This window comes from Epinephelus lanceolatus, chromosome 24 (genome assembly GCF_041903045.1).
Source record: "Epinephelus lanceolatus isolate andai-2023 chromosome 24, ASM4190304v1, whole genome shotgun sequence".
In the NCBI taxonomy this organism is placed as follows: domain Eukaryota; kingdom Metazoa; phylum Chordata; class Actinopteri; order Perciformes; family Serranidae; genus Epinephelus; species Epinephelus lanceolatus.
In genome coordinates, this window is record NC_135757.1 from 6,977,746 (window position 1) to 7,000,536 (window position 22,791).

The following is a 22,791-nucleotide window of genomic DNA, read 5'->3' on the forward strand; positions in this document are numbered from 1 at the left end:
GATGTTCAGACACAGATACATACCACAACTAATAAATACAGACACACGGTATATACAGCATTTACAGAGGACAGGAGAGCTACATGTGGTTTACAAAAATGTCATCAGACATCAAGATTCCACTCGATGACATCACTGTAAAGATTTGGGTATTTGCATGCACTTCCATCAAAAGGACTTCGAAATGGTGTCACAGGGAATTAGTTCTGGGTATAAAACCTACTTCTTTAGTAGAGAGTAAACTGTGTTTGCAGAATAGAGGACTGAGCAGCCACACTGGCACTGAATGCTTAATTATTCTTTAATGAGATTGAAATGAATTAGTTATGTCTTATGGATAAGGGACGTCCTTAAGTTTGTCGAATTGAAAAGAATCAGGAGCATGATGACGAACTCCTGGAGGAAATGTTGCTTGAAAGCTAGACTTTCCGAGTATTCCTGAATGATTGATTGTGTATTCTAGGGATAGTAAATCATAAAGTGGCAGGCAGCTGTCTGACAAACAGCCATTATGTTATGTTTTACTATTATTACACACATATCTACATATCTTTATATTCTAATATCATAACTACTGTTGTTCTTTGTCTTGTTCTGGGTACTGATTTGGTTTGTCCCGTCCTGTCTTGATTTTGTATTGTTTGTATGTTACCTTCTGTTCTATTTGAAACTATGAAAAATTTCCAATAAACAGTGTTTTCTATGTTGTGTATTAATTATATCTAAATGACATATTCACTGGGATACCCCTGCATTGTTAGTGTAAATCGTAAAGTGCGACCATGGTCAATGATTGGGACCTGGGAGTAGAGGTATTGTTACTGTGATCTGTGTTCCAGTTTAGTACTAGTATAAACACCAATTCGAAGTCTATGGATTGGTTTTATTAAAAGGGATACAACAGCCAGTAATGGTCTCTGTGATATGTGAATGCTACAGTAGTCCACGTGGTGAGGGAGTTAAATGGTTGCTAGTTGTTGTGGAGAATTCATCTCGATCTTGAAGCTGGTGATTTTGCAATTGTCACGACTGATCACTCTTCTGTGGATTCCTGATCAGTTTGGGAGACTTTGTTCATGCAGGCTGATTGGCCGTCTGGGCCCAGTGCCTCTCAATGATTGGCTGTTTATAGGGATTCTTCCTCGGCCTGGGTCCTGGATGATGGGAAGACAAGGCATTTGTTAGCAAATCTTAGCTAAAATTAAATCTAAAATCAAAGTACTGCTCAAGTGTTAATCCCAGTTGAGGCGATAATGTTGGTAGTGCTGGTTGTGACGCACACGGAAAGATTGCGAGCCAAGGTTAGCTAGCTCGCTAATAAACATCTCTTGTTATTGGTACATTTTCAGTTTTCTTACATTCCATGAATGTCTCCCAACTTGCTGCCAACTGGGCAAAATCTCTCATGTGGGGCACTTTGTATATTTCATGTCCAATATCACACAATATCGGCTAGTTAAAAACAGCAACAATCAAATCAAGTCGAATCATAAAAAAAGTCTCCTTTCTTAACCAATTTTCCTTGACCTTGATGAATAAAAATAAATAAATAAATAAATAAAATTAAATTACACTTGGCTCCGTAGTAATGTGACTGCGGATGTTACTGATGATATTCAATCCAAACTTTGCCTGTGCATTCTTGACGTGTTGTTTCATATACACTTCATAAACCTGGACTACCTGCTGAATAATATTACAGCTTCCTTACTGTACTTCAGGGTGCTCTGGTGTCCAGGAGTCTGGAAGGTTCGGCTGGTTGCAGGACCTTCGCCCTCTGCTGTGATGGCCTGGACCTCCAGCCTGTACAGACTGGCAGGGTGCAGGCCGGGCACCATCAGAATGTTACCATCCTGGTAGAGGAGACCGGACAAACACAGTGAGAGGAGAGGAGTTGGAAGCAGAAAAATAATCATTTCATATTGGTCAAGGTGGGTATGACTGTAGAGAAGCAACAGACTGAAGTGTTTGTCTGCTCAGTGGACCCTGGTTATCTGTAGCAGAAAGGTAAGAGTGTAACCAGTGTCAGAACTGTCATGTGGTACTAAATATATGGGAAAATGGTGTTTCCTTGTATTTAAAATCTCCCTCTAAACCTGAGTATATGTGAAGGTATTATTGGAAACTTGATTCTATTGTATGCTTGCCACTATTTTACATGTGTAGCTGAACTGCAGTGTAATGTCTTAAAGACTCTCTTGCTAAAATGAGCAATTATTTGGGATGAACTTATCAGAATTGATCCAATTGCTAACTGTATTTTCCCCAAAATGGCTGCCAGACTTTCTGAAAAACTAGAGTCAGTTTGGCAGTTGCCTGCCTCCACAAACCAGTCAAGTTGCAGTTACAGTTGCAGTTTACAGTTTTATCTGTGAAAACATGGACATTTGTGCCAAATTTGAGGCAGTTCCCTCAAAGCCTTCTACAGACATTATTTGCACTAGATGGAGATGGCTGCAAGGTCACAGTGATCTTGACATTTGACCACTAAAATCTAATCAGTTAACTGTTGAGTCCAAGTAAACGTTTGTGCCAAATTTGTAGAAATCCCCTCAACCTGTTCTTGAGATATCACATTCACGAGAATGACACAAATGAGGCCAAAGTGACCTTGACCCTTGACATATGACCACCAAAATCTAATCAGTTAACTGTTGAGTCCAAGTCAACGTTTGTGCCAAATTTGTAGAAATCCCCCTGAGCTGTTCTTGAGATATCACATTCACGAGAATGAGACAAATGAGGCCAAAGTGACCTTTACCCTTGACATATGACCACCAAACTCTAATCAGGTGTTCTTGAGATATCGCATTCATGAGAAATGGACGTTTGTACGGACCACCTGAAAGCAAAATGCCTCTGGCTACTGCTGTCCACAGCACAAAGACATAATTATTAGGTACTTACCTACCTGCAAATTAAGTGTTACTTACTCCCTCAAAACGTACAAATTCCAAGAAAAACATACAAAGGACATGTCCTCAATAGTAGATGGCCTCTAATTTATGCATAACATACACAGGCAGATTCAAGGTTCACAGTTTATACCAGCACTGACCGGAGGCAGGATCTGGGACTGGGATATGAGGCTGTGAGGCAGCTTGTTGATGTTGTGCCGGTGGGTGGGAATGACCTCTGCCCAGGTCACCTGGTAACCAGTTAGCTGCTGGAGGGGCGGGGTTGGGGACAAATCCCAGCTGAAGATGGCTGTCACATTGCCGCCCCAGACCTCAAAGGATGCTGTCAGGTTGGTCGCCTTCACCACGACCTTCTGAGGGGACACTGCTGAAGAAGGCACAGCCAGAGGAAAGCAGTCTGAAAGCAGCACTAGCAAAGTGATGTCGCTCCAGGTTTTTTTTCAGGGTTAAACATTTTAGAGTGTCAAATTGTAATTTTATGTGGAGGGAACGAAGGTTACGATAATGTAACCCTAGTTCAACTAGCAAAGGGGGAGCCTCCTACTGAACTCTGTGGGTAGCCAGCTTATCAGGACGTGACTACCTGAATATGTGTGGAGTCTACGGTATATATATGACACGTATAATGGTCTCAGTATGTGGGAACAGGGCCCCTAGGTAGAGGGCTCTACCTGTGCTAAGAACTAAGGTTACAATATCATAACCTCTATTCGTAGATGGAATCTGATGAATGAAACAGCAAACAAAACAGAATTTGAGGGTTTTATACAAATGTGAAACTACTATGTGAGCTATTTAAAAATGGCAAGCCATCAGGGTACCTAGGAAATCCATCCATCACCCTCTCATGTATTTTCAAGACCTGAAGTTCCAGTTGTCTTACCTGTTTCTCCAGGACAGGTGATGGGTTTGGGACTCCTGGCCTGGATGGTAGCACATGCGGGAGTGAAGAAGCTGGTGCTTTCTGACAGAGGATGACTCCTCTTGCTGACTGGCTGCAGAACAACTTTATACTTACAGGAGAAGAGCAAGCCCCGCAGGTTGACAAAGGTCTCCTAGATCAGACAAAGACAGAGGTTATCATAAGAACTGCTCTCTATGTGCATTATGTCTTCTGTCAACCTGTCACTCTTCAAATTTGCATTTAGTCAATGGTGACATGGTTTTCTGTCCAGAAAATCGGCAGGTACAGTTGATATGGCAGGTGGCATCATATGCTCATCATTTATTTGACGTCCTTGTTCACAGTGACAATGTTGTTTCATCTTGATAGGTTACCTGTGTGGTGGTCTTCTCCATGGGTCTAGTCTGGTTGTGTCCACAATGCTCTGGTCCCCACTGGATTCTGTAGAGGTCAGCTGAGGGATCTAAAGAAACAACTAAAATTACCACCTCACAGTTGTATGCCTCTGTGGCACAACATTATGATGTCACTGTGAAGCTGACCTTTCACTTTTTACATAAAAAAATGTCATCACTTCATTATCTTAATCCTATTAGACATTTGTGTGAAATGTATTCATAGTAAGCATATATATTATGAAGTTATGGCCAAAAACATGTTTTTAAGGTCACAGTGACCTTGACCTTTGGCACTAAATTCGAATGAGTTCATGCTTGACTCAAAGTGGATGTTTGTGCCAAATTTGAAGTAAGTTCCTCATGGCTTTCTTCAGATATCGCGTTCAAAAGATATCTCAGATACAATGATACAAATGCAAGGTCACAGTGACCTTAACCTTTGATCACCAAAGTCAAATCTGTTCATTGTTGACTTTGTTGACTTAGGGCTGTTTCATAGTCGACGCAAAGGCACACAGACGCGAACGCATTGGGACGCATTGAGACGCATTGGCCGCCATGATGTGTGCTTGCGTCTCAAAATGTGTTGTCCATTTTTTTGATACACGACGCATCGACTGTACTACCATGCGTTGCCAGCAGGGGTGATAATCCAAGCGATGTACTTGAAATCAACCACTTTTTGTTATTCACAGAAGAAGCAGGTATGAAATATTGCGAACTCGTACGGGCACACCCCCATTTATATGACGGTTCTAGTGCCCTGCACTCTAATAAAATAGCAGTACTAGCTAGCTACAGCAGTACTAGCTAGCCGGAATGTACCCGTGACTCTGCTACCCCCTGTTGCACGAGCGATGTATTGCATTTCAAGTGTCGCCTGCGTCGCTTGCGTTCAATGTGTTGACTATGAAAGGAATTGCGTTGCTCATGTCGCTTGCTGCCGTTGCGTGCGTCGACTATGAAACGGCCCTTAGACTCAAGAATGAACTCATTGGAATTTCGTGGTTGAAGGTCAAAGGTCACTGTGACCTCACAAACATGTTTGTGAGGTCAAGGTCAAGGTCATGTTTTTGGCCATAACTCAAGAATTCATTTGTTGTTCATGACAAAAGTTCACACAAATGTCTAAAAGGGTAAAATGATGAAGTGATGATTTTATATATCCAAAGGGTCAAAGGTCTGCTTCACTGTCACATTACTCAACTCAATTTATCCTGATGGCAGAAACTCACATCAGCTCATGTACAAACTGCACATACCCTTGCTGCTCTGCCAGTACACATGAACCTGGAGCTGTCCATCCTGGTAGAATGGTGTCCCCACATCCAGATTGTCACCTGTCGGGTTTCTAGGAGCAGTACTGCTGGCTTCAAAACAAAGAAAATATATGTAAACTGGCCTGGCCCAACACATGACTGTATGCTTCAATATATTTTTAAAAGCTTTTTCTGTTCTATCACAGTGAGAAGACTGTGAGTATAAAATGTTAAGGTGGTGGAGTGAAGCTTTGAGATACGAAGGATCAAAGATGTAACATCCCAGTGGGAGAAAGTCTTTCAGATACCTAAACCCCTAAACTAATTTTTCAAAAAGCACCATAAAAGTATAAAATTAAATTCAACACCAATGGAAACATTTTCTGAAGGTTTGAGAAAAAAGTATTAAGCCTTGCAGCAGGCATGTCGGACTGTGCTTTTCTTGCATATTATGACAATGTTATCAGGCTGATAATGCCAAAGGCTGCTTTTGGATTGTGTGTAAAGACGTACTGCGCTGTGTGGTGAAATGAAGGACAGCTCGAGGTCCTCTGAGCTGAGTTTGTCCCCAGTAGGACACAGCCTGGACCTCCACACTGTAGCTCCTGTTGGACCGCATGCTGTCCAGCTCCACCTGGCTCTGGACACACAAAGGGAAGATGACACAAAACAAAATACAGAATTTGAGGGGATGTTGTCATATAACGCAGTCCTTCTACAGGAGAAGACAGTTGGAATAAGATGAACAATGGCGGTGACAAGTAACCTTAGGGCATTTTCATGACACTGTAGTACCTGTCAGTCCTCACCTCTCTGACTGTCTTCCTCCTCTTGGTCAGGGATGACGCAGACGGCTGTCTGACGGCTGTCCAGCTCCAGCTGACCTTGTAGTGGTGCACGGGAACATCCAGGTCAGCAGGCATGCTCCACTGGAGCCTGCCCGACACCGTCCTGCCACTGCCAAAGCTCATATTGGCCACTCTGAGCTCAGTGGGAGCTGGAGGATTGGCAGGATCTGAGAGTGAGGGGATGGTGTTAATATTCATCCATGTTCAATCGCAGAGGAAGATTAAATGCTAACCATAACCCAACCTAACTCCAAACACAGAGGACACACAACCAGAGGTGTTATTACAGTGACACAAGAACAAACTCTCTTTATCACATAGACACACACAGAGTCGATCCATCTGACCTCTGCTGGAGTGGATGTGTCTGCTGGGCGTGGTGAAACCCCTGGTCCCGCGGGTGTTGACAGCTGCCACCCTGAATTGGTACCAGCGACCTGGCCGGATGTCGGAGAGCCTCGCTCCCTGCTCTGTGGTCTGTGATGAATCAGATGGAGTGTCGGGTTAAAGAAAAAAGAGAGCAAGACAAGACATGAACCCACTGATGTTTAAGAAAAAAAACAGTGTGGATCCAAATAATGCCGTCTTTCTTCTTCTTGTGTGGCCAAAACCAAAGTGAACAGAGTTCTATCTAACACAGACTCTTTGGGTAATACTCTCCTCCAATCACAAGCACTCAATTGCCCACTGAAATATGCATAAACATTGCTGGCCAATCAGGATGTGCCTACCATATGTGCGAACCCAACAGTATATAACGCAGTGCCATAATTCTGTCAGCCATCCTCGTCTCTTCACCGATGGCAACTTGCCTACTGACCGGCGTTCTTCACAGATGGTGTTGCGGCTTCAGGAATCTCATCAGTGCCTTGCCGCTGCCAAGAGCTGCCCAAAATTAGACGCCAGCAGCGGTGGGATTACTTTAGACACTTCGACGTGATGCTTTGCTGCCATTAGAGTGAGCAGGAGTTCAATGATGTCAAGAGGGTCAGGAAACAAGACCTGCCATTGGTGCTTGAGGCACTGGTGAAGGATTGATTTGAGCCTCTGGAGCACTCCTTTCTGAAGACGTCAATCAATACAGCTTTGCTGCTTGTGCTGACCTCAGCTGAGAGAGTGTGTGAAGTAACTATGCAATCGGTTCTATATCGGCATATCAGATATCGGCAAAATCCCGATATCGTGCATCCCTTGAGAAAATGCTGACTCAGTGTGAGCAGAAGGCCAAAATGAAAAGATGTCTTTTCAAATGGAGCTGTCTTAGTGTAAATGTCTCTAAAGCACAGGGCTCAGGCACTGCAGGATACAGGAATTATGGGTTCAACCTGACATTTGGCAGCACTGTCAGAGTTACTGTGTCTTCAATCCAAAGCCATCTGTGTTTTGATAGTTGGAAAACGGACCTTCATCTCTTAATGGGGCAATTATTTGGTCATTGCTCACATCTAAAACAAACCTCAACTGGTATTCCAGCGGTGTGCATGAAAAAATGAGCTCACGAAAGGTTGACTTTTTAGAGATACGTGATCAGATCTACTATCATACTGTCTAAAGAAAGCCAAACAGTTGGAGGATTCATCTTCACTATCTGCTTGATCAGCAGAAATCTTTTCCAAAGACCTAATCAAGCAAAAGCAAAGAAACTCCAAGACCTTTGTTCAATTATTTATGGACTTACCTTCCGTTTCTCACAGACAACTTGAGGAATAATGACAATAATTCAGTTCAAAGGTGTCCATTATTCATTGGGTGCAGTGAGTGAACTAACCTGTGCAACCACCTGCCAGGGGGTGGCAGTGTCCTCGCTGGGCTGGATGCCAAAGTTCCACCTCCTCTGCAGGATGTAGACAACCGGCTCAGCCGAGATATTGAAGCGGGAGGACCAACGCACCTCCAGCTGACCAGATGGGAGTTCTTTGAAGCCCAGCTCCTTCCTCGGCTTCAGAGGAGCACCTGGGAGAAAAACGGTATCCTGTTACCAAGCCTTGAAACACACGTCCACGAAAATACATACATAAACTTTTTACTTTTTCATGTTGACGTGATGCTGCTACCATCTTCTGTAATTCTCAGCACATATTGGCCGTGTCCTAGCAGAGACGCGTAAAGCTGTCAGTCTGGTCGGGGTCTCCCAGGACTGTGGGGATTTACGGCTCAACTCAATGCCACAGTGTGAGAAGGCAAAATAGCTGTACTGTAGTCATCATAAAAACAGCAGGAATGATGTGTGTGTTCAAGTTTCGCTCTCTGATTTGACAGTGCGGCTGTGTGTAATTCTATGCAGATGATGATAATCAATTTCTGTTTAACAAATAAGACTTTGCTCCTAATCTTATCCAAACCTCAACCATAGAGGCAGCGGTGGAAGGAATATTCAGATCCTTTACAGAGGTAAAAGTTATGATACTACACTGTTATAGTACTTCAGTGCAAGTAAAAGTCTTTACCATTGTACAGGTCTTTGGGAGACTGACAGGTGTGACCACACCCGTTGGAGCAGCATTTCTTCTGAGCAGGACATTCTCGGTCATGGTCGCAACTCTCCACGCAGGCTGCTGCGAAGCCGCTGGCTCTCTCCGGAGGTGGACAGCTGCCCTGTTTCACCGCCAGGACAGACTGGAGGAACTCACAGCTGGTCACACACTCCCAGTGCTTCTTCGGAAACACCCGCTGAATGGGTTGGAGGAAGACCAGTTAGCATCAGAGAGCGGGTCACTTATTTTGTGCTTAACTGATGGGCCTATAACTCTCTGAACATGTGTGCCATTTTTGCTCTCAGGGCTTCCACTGTTATATATTTATCAAATTCATTGAGGGGGGGGGTACTTGGTCTGCAACGGTGTTTGAGGGGTGGAACATGTCAGGTGGTATCCACATGAATGCCAGAACCAAAGGTTTCTCAGCAGAACAATCAAAGTTATTCACTTCACCTGTCAGTGGTTTTAGTGTTTTGGCTGATCCGTGTATACAAACGTGAAAATATTTAATCTCCTGAGACCCCGTGTACTCATATGAGGACATTATATTTTGGGTTTCCTGCATATTATACTTCATTTTGCTTCATTTAGACCCATTGTCCTCATTTGTGGACACTTTTTGTGCCATCTTGTGGTAGCTAAAGCAAAATACACTAATCCATGTGAAAACAAGATGGCAGCCATCTCTGCCAAGTCTGTCGAAAGCAGATCCGAACACAAAAGTGGACAAGGTACATAATCTGATCAAGTTTTATGGTTGAAAGGGATCCAGAAATCTGAGCTATTAACAGTACATAAATGAGAGTGTGATTGCTGATGCAGAGTGTCTCACCGAAAACTCTACTGATTCATTAATGTTGAGGTGTTTGCACTGGACCTCCATCACCTCTACACTTCTGATTCGGATGTATTTTGTGAAAATAATGTTTAACAGATTTTCTGGAGTTAAATCAATAGTTCCACATAATCATGCAAGGCTGTTTCTTAGCCCATAATACTCCCACTCCCAGTGCACAGAGAGCATGCAAGGCTGCATATACCTCACACATCTCTCTGCAATTGCTTTTCCTCTTCATCTCCCAGGAGTCTTTGCAGGGCTCCAGGCACTGTGGACGTGAAAGCAACGGGAGTGAGCAGTGATACAAATTACAGTCAGATATGAATAGAGAGATTCTGAGGTGAATCTGTCTCTATAGATTAATTAAAGGGTAAAATGTTTTACCGGCAGACAGCTTCTCTTCGCACAGAATGCTGAAGTGAGTCAGTGAGAGATTATTTCATCCAGTGAAAGAGCTCTATTACAGGTAACAATAACTCAACCACTCAACGTGTGACTTTTATTATTAAAGCTGTAAAATGAGAAGTTTGCTTTTGTAAAATAACCTGTAGTGCATCACCTTGTGAATCGGCCATCTGACTGTAAATAAAAGTATTGGATGTAGCTACCTTGACGTCACCCCACTGGTTCGTGGACTCATGCTTTGAAGCCTCAAGTCTGGCATTTTAGCCGTTGCCGTCTTGGATTTTTGGAGCCATAAGTGACCATACATTGTTTTTTAATCTTCCCCTGAAGATTTTCATGAGAACAGATGCTGCAGTTGACTAAGACTGGGACTTAACAGCTGGAAAACACAATGGGGCCATATTATGAAGCCCCGCATAGTCCAAATTCAAAGTCGATAACAATTTTACAGAAAACAAACATTTTCCTCAAAATTTTCTAAGATTTTGTTCAGGTGGTTTTCAAAACCTTACTCTATGTAAAAGACTTCTGGTACCTTCTAGTAACCTTTCATGCCTCCATCTGATGGTGAGCCATTACGATAGGAGTATACATGTATAATATGATGTTAATTCCACTACAGAAGAGATTTAATGATCACTAAAATTAGGTGGGGATAAAATGGATATGCCGACATCGGTTATTGGCCAACTAAGTTGTTATATATATCGGATATTGTCAAATAATCCAATATCGTGCATCCCTACTGTGGAGATCCATTTCCAGAATTAAAACTCAACCCACCTGAGAAATGTTCATCTATCTACTAGTGATGTCCAAACGAAGCTTCATGAACCACCAGTTGTATTTGCTGAACCCTCTAGATGGCGCTCTTGGTGTAATGAAAAAGGCTCAAGGGATGGCAATGCAGCACCATCTAGTGGGTTCAGCAAATACAACTGGTGGTTCATGAAGCTTCATTTGGACATCATTACTATCTACCATGAAACTCTAGAGAATTGAGAATTGGTGTGTGATCATAGAATGTAAACTTCTCCTTAAATCATTAAATCCTCAAAATTCCTAACAAAATTGTCTGGAACATGTCCTTGGTGTTTTGATGTTTTCAATAGTAGCTTTTAAGGTGTAAGCATCTAGTGTGTGTGAGTTCTGTCTCAGAATGAAACACTTCTTAAACTGGAAAAACATTGCCAGAGAACATAATCCAAGTTGTGATTACATTTACTCCAAACTAAATCTGACAAAGAAATAGTGGCAGATTTTAGTCGTACTTTGTGGGAGATATCTACGGAAGTGTATTGCATTCACTTGACAAATACAAAAAAAATCTGTTTTATTGAGTAATTTTTTCTGTTTTCGTGGTAATTTTGTTTCTGTTTTTCGTGGTAATTTTGTTTCTGTTTTTTGTGGTAATTTTTTCGTTTTTTCTGAGTATTTTTTCTGAGTTAAGAGAGTAAACAAAACAAAGTAAAACAGGATTATACTAAACAAGCGGGTCAAGTTTGCTTCCATTATATCGAGCTCTCAAGAAAGGAATGAAAGCATCTGTTGTTCTATTGCTCTCTTAACTCAGAAAAAAATACCCCGAAAAAAAAGTACCACGAAAAACAGAAAAAAAATTACCACGAAAAACAGAAAAAATTACACTGAAAAACAGAAAAATGAAAAATTACTCTGAAAAACAGATAAAATTACTCAATAAAACAGATTTTTTTTATTTGTCAAGTGAATGCAATACGCTTCCGTAAATATCAACCTGTTCTCACTCCGAAGTCTTAGAAAACCAGCTTCAGTAACTTCCAGCATCCGATACTGACAAACAAAGCCGTCCTTTTACGTCGGCATGATACACTGCCACTCGACATTATTGTTTAACGGTACCCAGCAGCGTCAAAGGGAACAACAAAAACAACAACAAAAATTAGGCAGCTGAAGTCCAAGTAGGGCAGGTGGGAGGGGTGGTGGATGGGTCCAACAACCACCGACTTTCCCCCGGGAGGCAGGTGTTCATTTCACACAGGCTTGTAAAGCCAAACCCTTCTCTTTTTTCTTAACCCAACCACTTGCTTTTGTTGCCTAATTGCAACCATATGCATGTGTTGGCAAAACGTAAAATTCGTAATGTGCAGTGTTGTACTGACATACAGTAGTTTGCACTGTATGCAAACTGTACAGTTTTTTGTGAAAATGGAAGTGTATTTTGAAAACAGACAATGCATGTAACAGGCTGAAGTTCAGAACGTCAACATCCAACGCACCCAGAGTACCTTGCACGTCATATCTCGATTTGGAAAGTTCCATGACCAAATGTTGATATATGAAGAGGTCGGAGTGAGAATGTGTTGGAGATAGGGTTTAATGTATTGTTCAGCAAACAGTCTGATATTTTGCTGCCTCGTGTTGTTTGCTATATTATCTTGTGTAAATAACAGTAGTGTAATGTCATCTCAGATGGCTGTTGCTACATCATAAGTAAGCACTCACTAAAAGGTGAGGGAAAGCTAATGACTGTTGTCCTGCGTTCTCAGGCTGTTTCTGGAGCATCAATTAACAGCATCGCTCTCTACAGCTACCATAAAGCTGAATCCTGCACCAGTAAGCAGAAACATCCCAGGGGAGGGAGTGTACGCTGATTGTAATTTCATGCTGCACTGAGAAACAGTGGGGAGGAGAGCAATGTACAGCGGCGTCACAAGGACGCGGCAAGTTGTCAAAAAGTTAGAGGAGTGTGTTAGCTCTAAACAAACTTGTGTTTATTGAGGTCTAAAGAGAATATGTCTCAGGAGTTTAGGTACTCATATTTGTTGTCTTACAGAGGAAAAGTAGGCACCACGCTGCCGTGGCACCATCTCAGGGGATGAAAAGCTGTTTTTGCCATCAGTGTTTCATATTAACAGAGAGCAACTATAATCTTTGCTCATGTACAGCATGGCAAACTATACAGTGATTATGGTAAACCCTTTTAACATGTAACCAGACCAAGGTCACAGTGACCTTTGATCACCAAAAAGTAATCAGTGCATTGTTGAATCCATGTGGACGTTTGTGCCAAATTTGAGGAAATTGCCTCAAGTTCTTCTTGAGATATCTTCATGATAATGGGACAGACAAGGTCACAGTGAATATTACCTCTGACCACAACAATGTAATCAGCTTGCTGTTGAGTCCGAGTGGACGTTTGTGCCAAATTTGAAGAAATTCCTTTTCAGCATGCTTGAGATATCCCGTTCACGAGAATGGGACACAACTGAAAATATAATGCTTCCTGCCATGGCTATTACCGAGGTGGAGGCATAAAAATAAATGGAAGTCACATTTGAAATCCGTGACTGGATTACGTTTTCAGGGTGTTTATTTTAATTTATTTATTTGAATTTGGCACAAACTTATTAGATTTGATTTTTGTAGTCAAAGGTCAAGGACACTGTAACCTTACATCCATCTCATACCCGTGAACGCAATATCTCAAATGTAGAATGTGGTGTGCTTGATGTATTTTGTTTTTTGTCTACACATGCCTTTCCTTCCCTCCCTGACTCTGTCATTCTCCTGCTCTCAGCACACCGGTCCTCCAATCAAGCCACTCCTCTCCACAACAAATACTCAGTGCCTGCATCCAGTCCCCGCTGGATTGTAGTGACGAGTCACACATGTAGCTCTTGTTCAGTTTTCTTGCCACTATGTTTAAGATATTAGTTAGTTTGCTTGCCTACCTCGAAGACTTACACCTGTTCTCTTTCTACCAGAGACGCCAGTTGGCCAACCACCTCACGGAAACCTCACCTGCCCAGACCTTCCACTCCAAACAAGACCCCAACACCCCACTCTCTTGGAACCCCCTTAACCACTGACCTTTTTTCATTGAAAGATTTGTGTCAAATCATCTTATCTGTCTGCATTTGGGTTCAGCTTTAACCAACGTAACATGTTTAGATTTGGTAGTCCAAGGTCAAGGTCACTGTGACCCTGTCTGTTGAATTCTCGTGAACATGATACTTCAAGAACGCCTTGAGGGACTTTCTTCAAATTTGGCACAAATATCAACTTGAACTTAACAGTGAACTCATTGTTATTACTGTGACCAGCCTAATTATTTTAATGTTTAAATGTTATTGTCACATTGTCTAAAATGCTGCTGCATCACTACAGGGTAAGAGCGCAGAGGAGGGGGGGAGTTGCTGCCAAATCAACTACATAGTGCACATGCAGTTCGGCTATTCCTGCTATGCAATGAAGACTCCTTGAAGCATGTCTGATAGCCCTGTGCCAGCCCTGCCATCTCCCATCTTCCCTCCCTGGTCTCCACAGGACGACTCGTCCACTAATCCAGACTGACGTTCCCATTCTCGTGCCCAGCGTCGGTTAGTTTTCCACCCCATTTCAAGCTTATATCGAGCATTCCATTCCACTGTGCCGCAAAGAGTGATGACTGGGGGGAATTACGTGGTGCGGTTAAAAGAGATTTCAGAAAGCACCTAAGTCTCCAAAGGTATAAATATTTTTGTCTCTGCTGCAGAATTTAGACTCAAATTGGAATTAGTTAAGGATCCAAGCTGTTCTTTTAGGTCACAGAACATGACTTATGTTTATTTGGCTGCAGTGTAAAGCTGTGTATCTATGTGTGTGTGTGTTTTGGCGGTGGATACACACTACTCCTCCATGACCAACCGGAGATAATCGAGCGAACTACTTCTCTGCTGACCGTGCAAAATGCTGTTCTTTCGGTGCTCGACACTGTTTGATTCGCTGCCCAGACAAACTCCTCGGAGAGGAAACAGGCGCTGCGTTTGTCTCTGGCTTCCTTTTTCAACAACTCACACTGTCTTTGAAAGTGTTCCAGACCTTTAAACATCCACAGACAAGACCTTGGTTTTTCCCAAGGGACAAACTGCAAGCAAATTATTTCAAAAGTACTTTTATATGTTTGATAATGTGACTTGCAAGGAGGAGTAAAAGAAGAGAATGTCTGGCTCTCAGTCAAACAATCACAACAAGGCTGTAGGGAGCACTGAAATCCACTAATGGCTGCCAAGTGCTACTGAAAAAAGTCGTTACACCGCGCTCAATGCCAGTTGTCTAAGTTTTGAGCTCAGACACCAGTGTCAGTGAATACACACAATGTCTCCTCCACGGTTCCAATGCAGTGCCATCCTTAGCTTTTTTAAAGAGCTGAATGGAGCTGGACTGTGTGGGAGTGTGTTGCTAATCAACTCTGGCACTTGCAAATGGCTGTCTGCCTGGAGGAGATAGTGACAGAAGGATTAACAAGCACTCATTACCACCAGGGTCCGTGAGGACGACTTGGGGCCAAATGGTCACAAGCCAAAGCGATGGGCTGTCTCACAGCAACAAGCTTCAACAAGCTTCTCATCAGGCCTTTCTGATCTTAAGAGTTGGACACAGATACATCAGAGCTGGGACTGACACATTACTGAAAGTTTCAAGTCTTTAATAAAGCATCGACAACATTTACCCTGATAGTGACAGCAAAGTGTCCAGAAATAAAATTATACCTTTATATAAAAGGTAAGGATAACTAATGATATATACATAACATGTTATTGGAATTTTTGCCAATATCCAATATACCAGTGTATAACAACTTACTTGGCCTATAACCAATACTGAGTAGGTAGTCATTTAGACCATACCTTCACATGGTGGTCTGTGGGCAATGTTCCCTGATGGGGCGGCTAAGTTGGTCTGTAATCACCCCACTTAACAAACAGACTGCTGGATGTCTTTGGCCGCAAGGCCGGGACATGACTGGTTCTCCGTGACGAAGGTGTCGCATGCACTCCCATGCCTTCGTCCCTTTAAGTGAAGACACAGGATGCAGTGAACAACAATGAAGTAAGTCTCACTGGGTTTTGCAATTGGATGGTGTTCCTGAGGTTGCGGACTGGGCTGGCCCTAACAGTCACCTAGTGCACATGGGCCAGTAACTACACTGGGTGACTGTCAAGTCTGAGACCTGCCGCCCTGCCCCCGGGTCTCAGACTGTGGTGTGTATGGGGGCATGTCACCTATTTACATCCACCACTCAGTTGACATGTGATTAGACTGTATTTCTGTTTAGGCTGGAGCAGTTGATTCTCAAGTGAAGCCTGCAGTCACGCAAGGGTGTGGTTTGCTGTTGGGGCTCTGTCAGGCACCTGTGGCGGGATGTGGTGTCCTGTGCCATGACCAGCTGTAGAGGGAGGGTGCGGGTTCTCCAGGGTTAGCCAGTGTAGGCCTGGGAGTTGGCGGTGTTCGGCATTGCGCATCCCCGGCAAGCCCTCAGTGGCTGTAGGAATTTTTCTCACTGGGTTTTGCAATTGGATGGTGTTCCTGAGGTTGCGGACTGGGCTGGCCCTAACAGTCACCTAGTGCACATGGGCCAGCAACTACACTGGGTGACTGTCTCGTAGTACCCATGGCATAATTAACACTGGTTCCAAGACTCCCAAGGATCAAGAGTCAACTTGGAGGGTAGGGTGTTCTACCTGATTCCAGACGCTATGTTTGGTGGACATACAACAGACAAGATGTCTTTGTTAGTCAGACCCAAGTGCACTGGCATGCATGTGGGTATGTCACACATTTGGTAAAGGTCCCGACTGTCCTTGAGTCTAAAGGGAAATACACTGAATGGAGGTACTCTACCTCATCACTCCCATTCTTCCTAATGAAGTTGCTACAGCAAGACCCACACCTGTAACAGCATAGTATCTTCGCAGTGCCTAGGGTTTCTACCTGTGGGGCGGACTGCATGTGAGGGCACTCTACTGGTTGGAATGACGGGCATTCGCAGAGTCTTGTGTGTAGGCCTCATCCGGACATGGCGCAGATAAGCACAAGATAAGACGGCGTGAGTAACTATGATTCTCTTAAAGTAGCCAGATGCCTCACCATTTAATTAGTGACACGCATGGAAGGATGAACAAGATTCTCACTGTCCCTACCTATGATCTAGTGAAACCACAGCCAAGGGAATGGGCTTAGCAGAAGCAGTGGGGGAACATGAATACATGAATGTTCCTTATCTCATGTGATTTTCACTTTTATTTTCACCAAAAAAACTTTATTACTGAAAATTACAGTTTTGTTTTTTTACAAACTACAAACTACTTCCTGTTTCATGGTGAAACATGGAAATTTTAATCCTATCCTGTTTAACACATAAATGGATGAAGCAGCTCTGGGTATGATGAACTAATTCGTGCCGCCACGAAAGTATTTCCTCCCTGTGATCATTCATTAAAAAGGCCAGGATGTCTCATTGTAGAAGCTCCGAATAATGCAGCTGGGGAGATGTCCAAGGCGCTAACATGTCATCACAATTACTCATAGCTAGAAACGCACAGTTAACAAAGGAAGAGGATGCTGAGGCGTGTTAATATCATTGTTAAACAAGGAGACAATATTCCTCATGGGGGCTGTTAAATATCTAAAAAGCTAAGTAGTTGTGCAGTGGATGTGAAATAAAATTATCTGAGCATATTATCATGAAAGTTACCTGGGGAAGTTTATTGTTTCGGGCACAATATCATAGGGGGGAGCTTGCCAAGTATGTATTCCATCTGTCTGCTTCATTTATAAGCATTTAAGTATCAGCCGGGAAACTGGATGGATGTAGTAAGTTTGGTGATGAATGCTGGAGCTGAGAAATAAGTAATAACCATCACAGCACATCAGCATGCGCACACACAGGGCACAATGTCACTGGTTTGCACTGGGGGTGATTTATGGCTGCACAAACAAGCACTCATGTAAAGGTACACATGTGCCTGCAAACATGCATCCAGGCAGGTACAAAAACAATGTGAGGTGAGTGATTTATTGTCCCACATGACTTCCATCTTTCTACTGACTAGCTGAGGGAAAGACTTAAAATACAAATTGTGCTTCAGGTATAGAGAAGTGTAGTGTAGTGTAGTGTATGGTAGTGGTTTACAAAGTGCAACAGAACCTGGTGTGCCACATTTATTCCAGTTTTATTGTACGTTTTAATATTGTTTTCACAATATAATAATAATATGCATTTACATTAACCACATTTTTGTATTGCATTCCCAAAGTTATAAAAGCAGAAGAAATAGCTATGAATATCAAAGTCACCTTATTATTACTATTATTATTATTATTATTATTATTATCATTATTGTTTTTATTATTATTATCATTTTGTCATTATTAGCATATAAATTCTTGAGTTATGGACAACAACATGTTTTGTGAGGTCACATGGACCAGATGAAAATCAGATGAATGCAAGGTCACAGTGACCTTGGCCTTTGACCATGAAAATCTATTTAGTTTATCCTTCAATCGAAGTGGACGCTTATGCTAAATTTAAAGAAATTCCCTCAGCACATTCTTGAGATATTGTGTTCACGAGAATGGAACAAATGCAAGGTCACAGTGACCTTGACCTTTTATTGTCAAAATCTAATGAGTTCATCATTAAGTCCAATTGGACGTTGATACCAAATTTGAGGAAATTCCCTCAATGCATTCTTGAGATATCACGTTCACAAGAATGAGAAGTTCAAGTTCAAGGTCACAGTGATCTTGATCTTGATCTTTGACCTTCGACAACCAAACTCAAATTAGTTCCCCCTTGAGCCCAAGTGGCCATTTGTGCCAAATGAGACATTTTTCTTAAATTTTGTCATTATTAGCATGTAAATTATTGAGTTATGGCCAACAACATGTTTTGTGAGGGCACATGGACCTTGACCTATGACCACCAAATCTAATCAGTTAAGCGTTGAGTCCAAGTGGACGTTTGTGCCAAATTTCAGGAAATTCCCTCAAGGCCTTTTGAGATATCATGTTCATGAGAATCCGATGCAAGGTCACAGTGACCTTGGCCACTGACCACCAAAATGTATTTAGTTTATCCTTCAGTCCAAGTGGACGCTTATACTAAATTTAAAGAAATTCCCTCAGGGCATTCTTGAGATACTGTGTTCATGAGAATGGAACAAATGCAAGGTCACAGTGACCTTGATCTTTGACCACCAAAATCTAATGAGATTATCATCAAGTTCAAGTGGACGTTTATTCCAAATTTCCCTCAATACATTCTTGAGATATCGCATTCACAAGAATGAGAAGGTCACGTCACAGTGATCTTGATCTTTGACCTTCGACAATCAAGCTCAAATTAGTTCCCCCTTCAGCCCAGGTGGAGGTTTGTGCCAAAGTTGAAGTAATTCCCTCAATGCATTCTTGAGATATCACGTTCACAAGAATGAGAAGTTTAAAGTCACAGTGATCTTGATCTTTGACTTTTGACAAGCAAATTAGTTCCCCTTGAGCCCAAATGAACGTTTGTGCCAAAGTTGAAGTAATGCCCTCATTGTATTCTTGAGATATCGCATTAACAAAATGGGATGTGCCAACAGATGGACAACCAGAGACCATAATGCCTCTGGCCACAGCTGTACCTGTCTCGGGGGCATAATAAACTCATGAGGAAGACATTACCTACCTTTGAGCACTGTTTATGAGTGTGACACCAGCCCAAGGATCCATTATTCTGAGGAGGACACAGAGAGGAGCACAAATCTGTAATTGTTTCATTGGATAATGTGCAGGAAAATACATTTTAATGCCCAAATTATAGGTTACAGCACTGGCAATAAAATGCCAGTTTGTCAAGAGAAGATCGCTCCAGAGTTCACACTGTATATCACAACTGTTATTTTTCTGTATGAAGTTTTTCCTCTCCAGTTTATGGGACTTGATGTCCTTCATGGCTCCATGCTGTGAGCCTGAGGCCACTGCTGGAAAATAACGAGCGCAGATCCAGGATCACTGGTCAAGTCACATAAAACAGTCATGATGTAGGCTCGTTTTTTTTTCCAGTGTGACTTGAGAGGCGAACTGATGTCTAAAAAGCACTCCTGTTGTCTGATCTCTTGGATTCATTAAGGTATGAAAGGAATCCTTCACCTGCAAAATGGCCATTTGTATATCAGGGACAAGTGAACATCTACAGCGCCCCTGTCCTATCAGTCAGAGGGTTGGAAGGATGATTCCAGATCAATGTGACTGTGTTTCACACTCCAGCAGCCAATGATTGACTCGATCGGCCTGATTGCTGGGTACAGCTAGACTGGGAATGGAGAGGAATGCTTTAGATGCATCTAAGATACAGTTTGGAGGCTTGGAGCTGAAGCCAGGAGGTCCTTATGGAAGTTTAGCTGTTGTTTTTGGTCGAGCTAAAAAAGGAAAAGAACATCAAGACAGCAGCAGGGATTTGCAATTTAGTCGGATTTCTCCTTTATGTGGACTGAACCATCATACAGTGCGGTTATCATCGCTCTAAGTGAGTGTACAGGAATGCTGACCCCATCACTCTGAAGCCTGGAGCAAAAAGGGGACTCGCTGTATTATCTATATGTGTGTGTGTGTGTGTGTATTTGGAGCAAGACATAGTTACTGACAGAGGAGGGATAAATTAATATAATCAGGATAACAAGCCTTATTGTTTGCTCTGGTCCCTATTATTCAAAAAGTTTATGTTTATGTGTTCAAAAATTAAATCAGTTATTCGATTAAAGGACATGGATATTTGGTGACATTTATACAACAGTTAGTTCTCACCAAGCATTTTGATTGGACAGGAGGCACTCCATGCGCGCTGATATACAGTATAACAGCACTGGGACTTTAACGATGTATATGTCACTCCACTTTCAGCCCAGTTCAGACCAAAGTTTCACGAAGACGTGACAAACCCACAGGTTTTTAGAACGTTGCAGAACAGCGTATTGCAGAGCAGTTGTTCTGGGCCGTCAATTATGTTAATCGCTAATTAGCTGATATTAAGGTTTGTCATAATAAACAAGGAACATATTTCCACAAATAAATTTAAATGGGTTATGAGAAAGGGAGGGAGTGATGGAAAGATGCCTGAATACTTTAGCTGCTTACTTATCGGCGTCACATGTATGCCACCGAAGCAGCTGTCCACAGAGTCTAATTTCACTGTCGAAGGTACGTTCTTACCATGTTTCTTTTCCTAAACCTAACCTCCGCAACTTTACGTTAATTACGTAATTGTACTTTAAGGATGTGACGTCATTTGTGGGGTGCAAACTCGTTGGATATCATTCTATCAGAAGACAGTCATGAAAGCAATATCACACTCGAGGTCGTGCTGTCGTATTGACTATCGGCACAGCTGTGATTCGGTCATAGGCACAAGGCCACACATAGGCACTCCCTCTCATGTGATATTGCTTCATCAGTATTGTTGAGACAGCAAAGTCAATATGGATGATGGCCAGCAACAAAGTGACCATACAAGGTACTCACACACACGGCCCAGCGATCAGGAACAATTTAAGGTTCAGTATCTAGCCCAAGGATAATTCAATATCTGGACCGGGGAAGTAAGGGATCGAACTGCCAACCTTCGGATAAGGGGACGACCTGTGCTATGCCTCCTTAGCCTCAGCTGTCCTGCCTATCCAGAGAGATTCAGCGATCTGATCCTGACTCCCTTTCAATCAGCTAGGGCGATGTATACTATCACCCCACCCTTCCAGATGGCCTTCGCCCAGGAGGCTCCACCCAGGCCTGCAACCCTAGGCCTCCGTACTCTCTTCAGCGTAGCCCTTGCAGCTCCTGTTGCTGGCAAATGCCAGGTACAGGCGCAACAAAGCAGAGCCATCCATTTTCAGGGCTAAATGATTCAGTGGAATCCGATTTCCAGGGCAACACCTTTCCTGGAGTATGTCAAACATCGGCATTAGGTACCTTAAACTGGCGTTCTGTTCATCCTGCAGCACAGCTCTGAGCCCAGTAGGCAGTGAACTGAACTTCGTACCCATTTAAAGTTTGAGAATAGGTTGAGATATGTGAAGTATGTCCCTATCAGAACTGTATTTCTGGCAGTGTGGAGTAAGTGTGCTCGTAAATCACCCCTTAAACCTGTGATATGCAAAATATCTAGATGAAATTTTTATACAAACTAATTTCTGATACACGAATTATCCTAACTGGATTCATTTAAAGATTTTAAGACTAAAATTTGTTTCATTTGTCTCTCAAAATAAATTCCTAGAATCATGCATTTAATGCTAAAAACAGTAAATCACTCTGACTGATGAACTTTTTGCTCACACACACACTTCTCTCCTCCTCCTACCTGCAGCGGCGTCAAGAGCGCAGCCACACTGTGCAAACTGAGGCACCGTGACACACATGTCGCCCTGGAAACACTCTCCGACCAGGACTCCTCATCATCAGGATCATCGCGCTGCCTCCGCGCACCCACACCCGAGCCGGAGAGGAAAATAATCCACAGGGACAGGCTGGTAATGACGCCGCTGCTTGTGGCCAGCATCTTCTCCTGGATGCAGTGAGGAGTAATCTGATGGAGATCCACTTTAACTGGAGTTATATAGCCAAGGGAGGGGCTATGGGAGCTAGGCGGACACAGTTTGGGTCAGGATGCTGAGAGGGAGCTGTCAGTGAGCACACAGCCTCAGCCACAGCACGTGCAAGAGAGGGGTTGGAATATATATCGGTTTATTATGATATTGTCAGTCATTGACAGCTATTTTAGATTTAGTCTTAGTCTTGAGATGAAAATACTGTTTAGTTTTAGTCACATTTTAGTTCTTCATTTTTATCCTTTATCCATATTTAAGAGCACACACTTAGTGACCATCAAATCAATCAGGAAAGACTGGTTAGGAGAGAAAAGAATGTATTTACATGTGCACATAAGTGCGAGAAATGTGA

The 22,791-nt window shown here is 42.7% G+C and overlaps 1 protein-coding gene across 2 annotated transcripts; it reads right to left on the minus strand.

The window, feature by feature from the left end:
* Positions 1–922: 922 nt before the first annotated feature.
* On the minus strand, positions 923–22,401 carry anos1a (anosmin 1a). 2 transcript variants are annotated; one of them, XM_033615638.2, is made up of 14 exons: positions 22,193–22,401; positions 19,526–19,573; positions 9,845–9,910; positions 8,775–8,997; positions 8,096–8,280; positions 6,675–6,804; positions 6,289–6,494; positions 5,993–6,119; positions 5,483–5,590; positions 4,197–4,285; positions 3,802–3,973; positions 3,059–3,282; positions 1,712–1,853; positions 923–1,154 (listed from the first exon to the last, which is right to left on the minus strand). In XM_033615638.2, exons 1-14 carry the CDS (start codon positions 22,388–22,390, stop codon positions 1,075–1,077), a joined length of 1,998 nt encoding a protein of 665 aa, XP_033471529.1. In that variant the 5' UTR covers positions 22,391–22,401; the 3' UTR covers positions 923–1,074. The 2 variants fall into 2 exon arrangements, with proteins under 2 accessions (XP_033471529.1, XP_033471528.1); XM_033615637.2 differs by having other exon boundaries at positions 3,059–3,285.
* Positions 22,402–22,791: the final 390 nt, after the last annotated feature.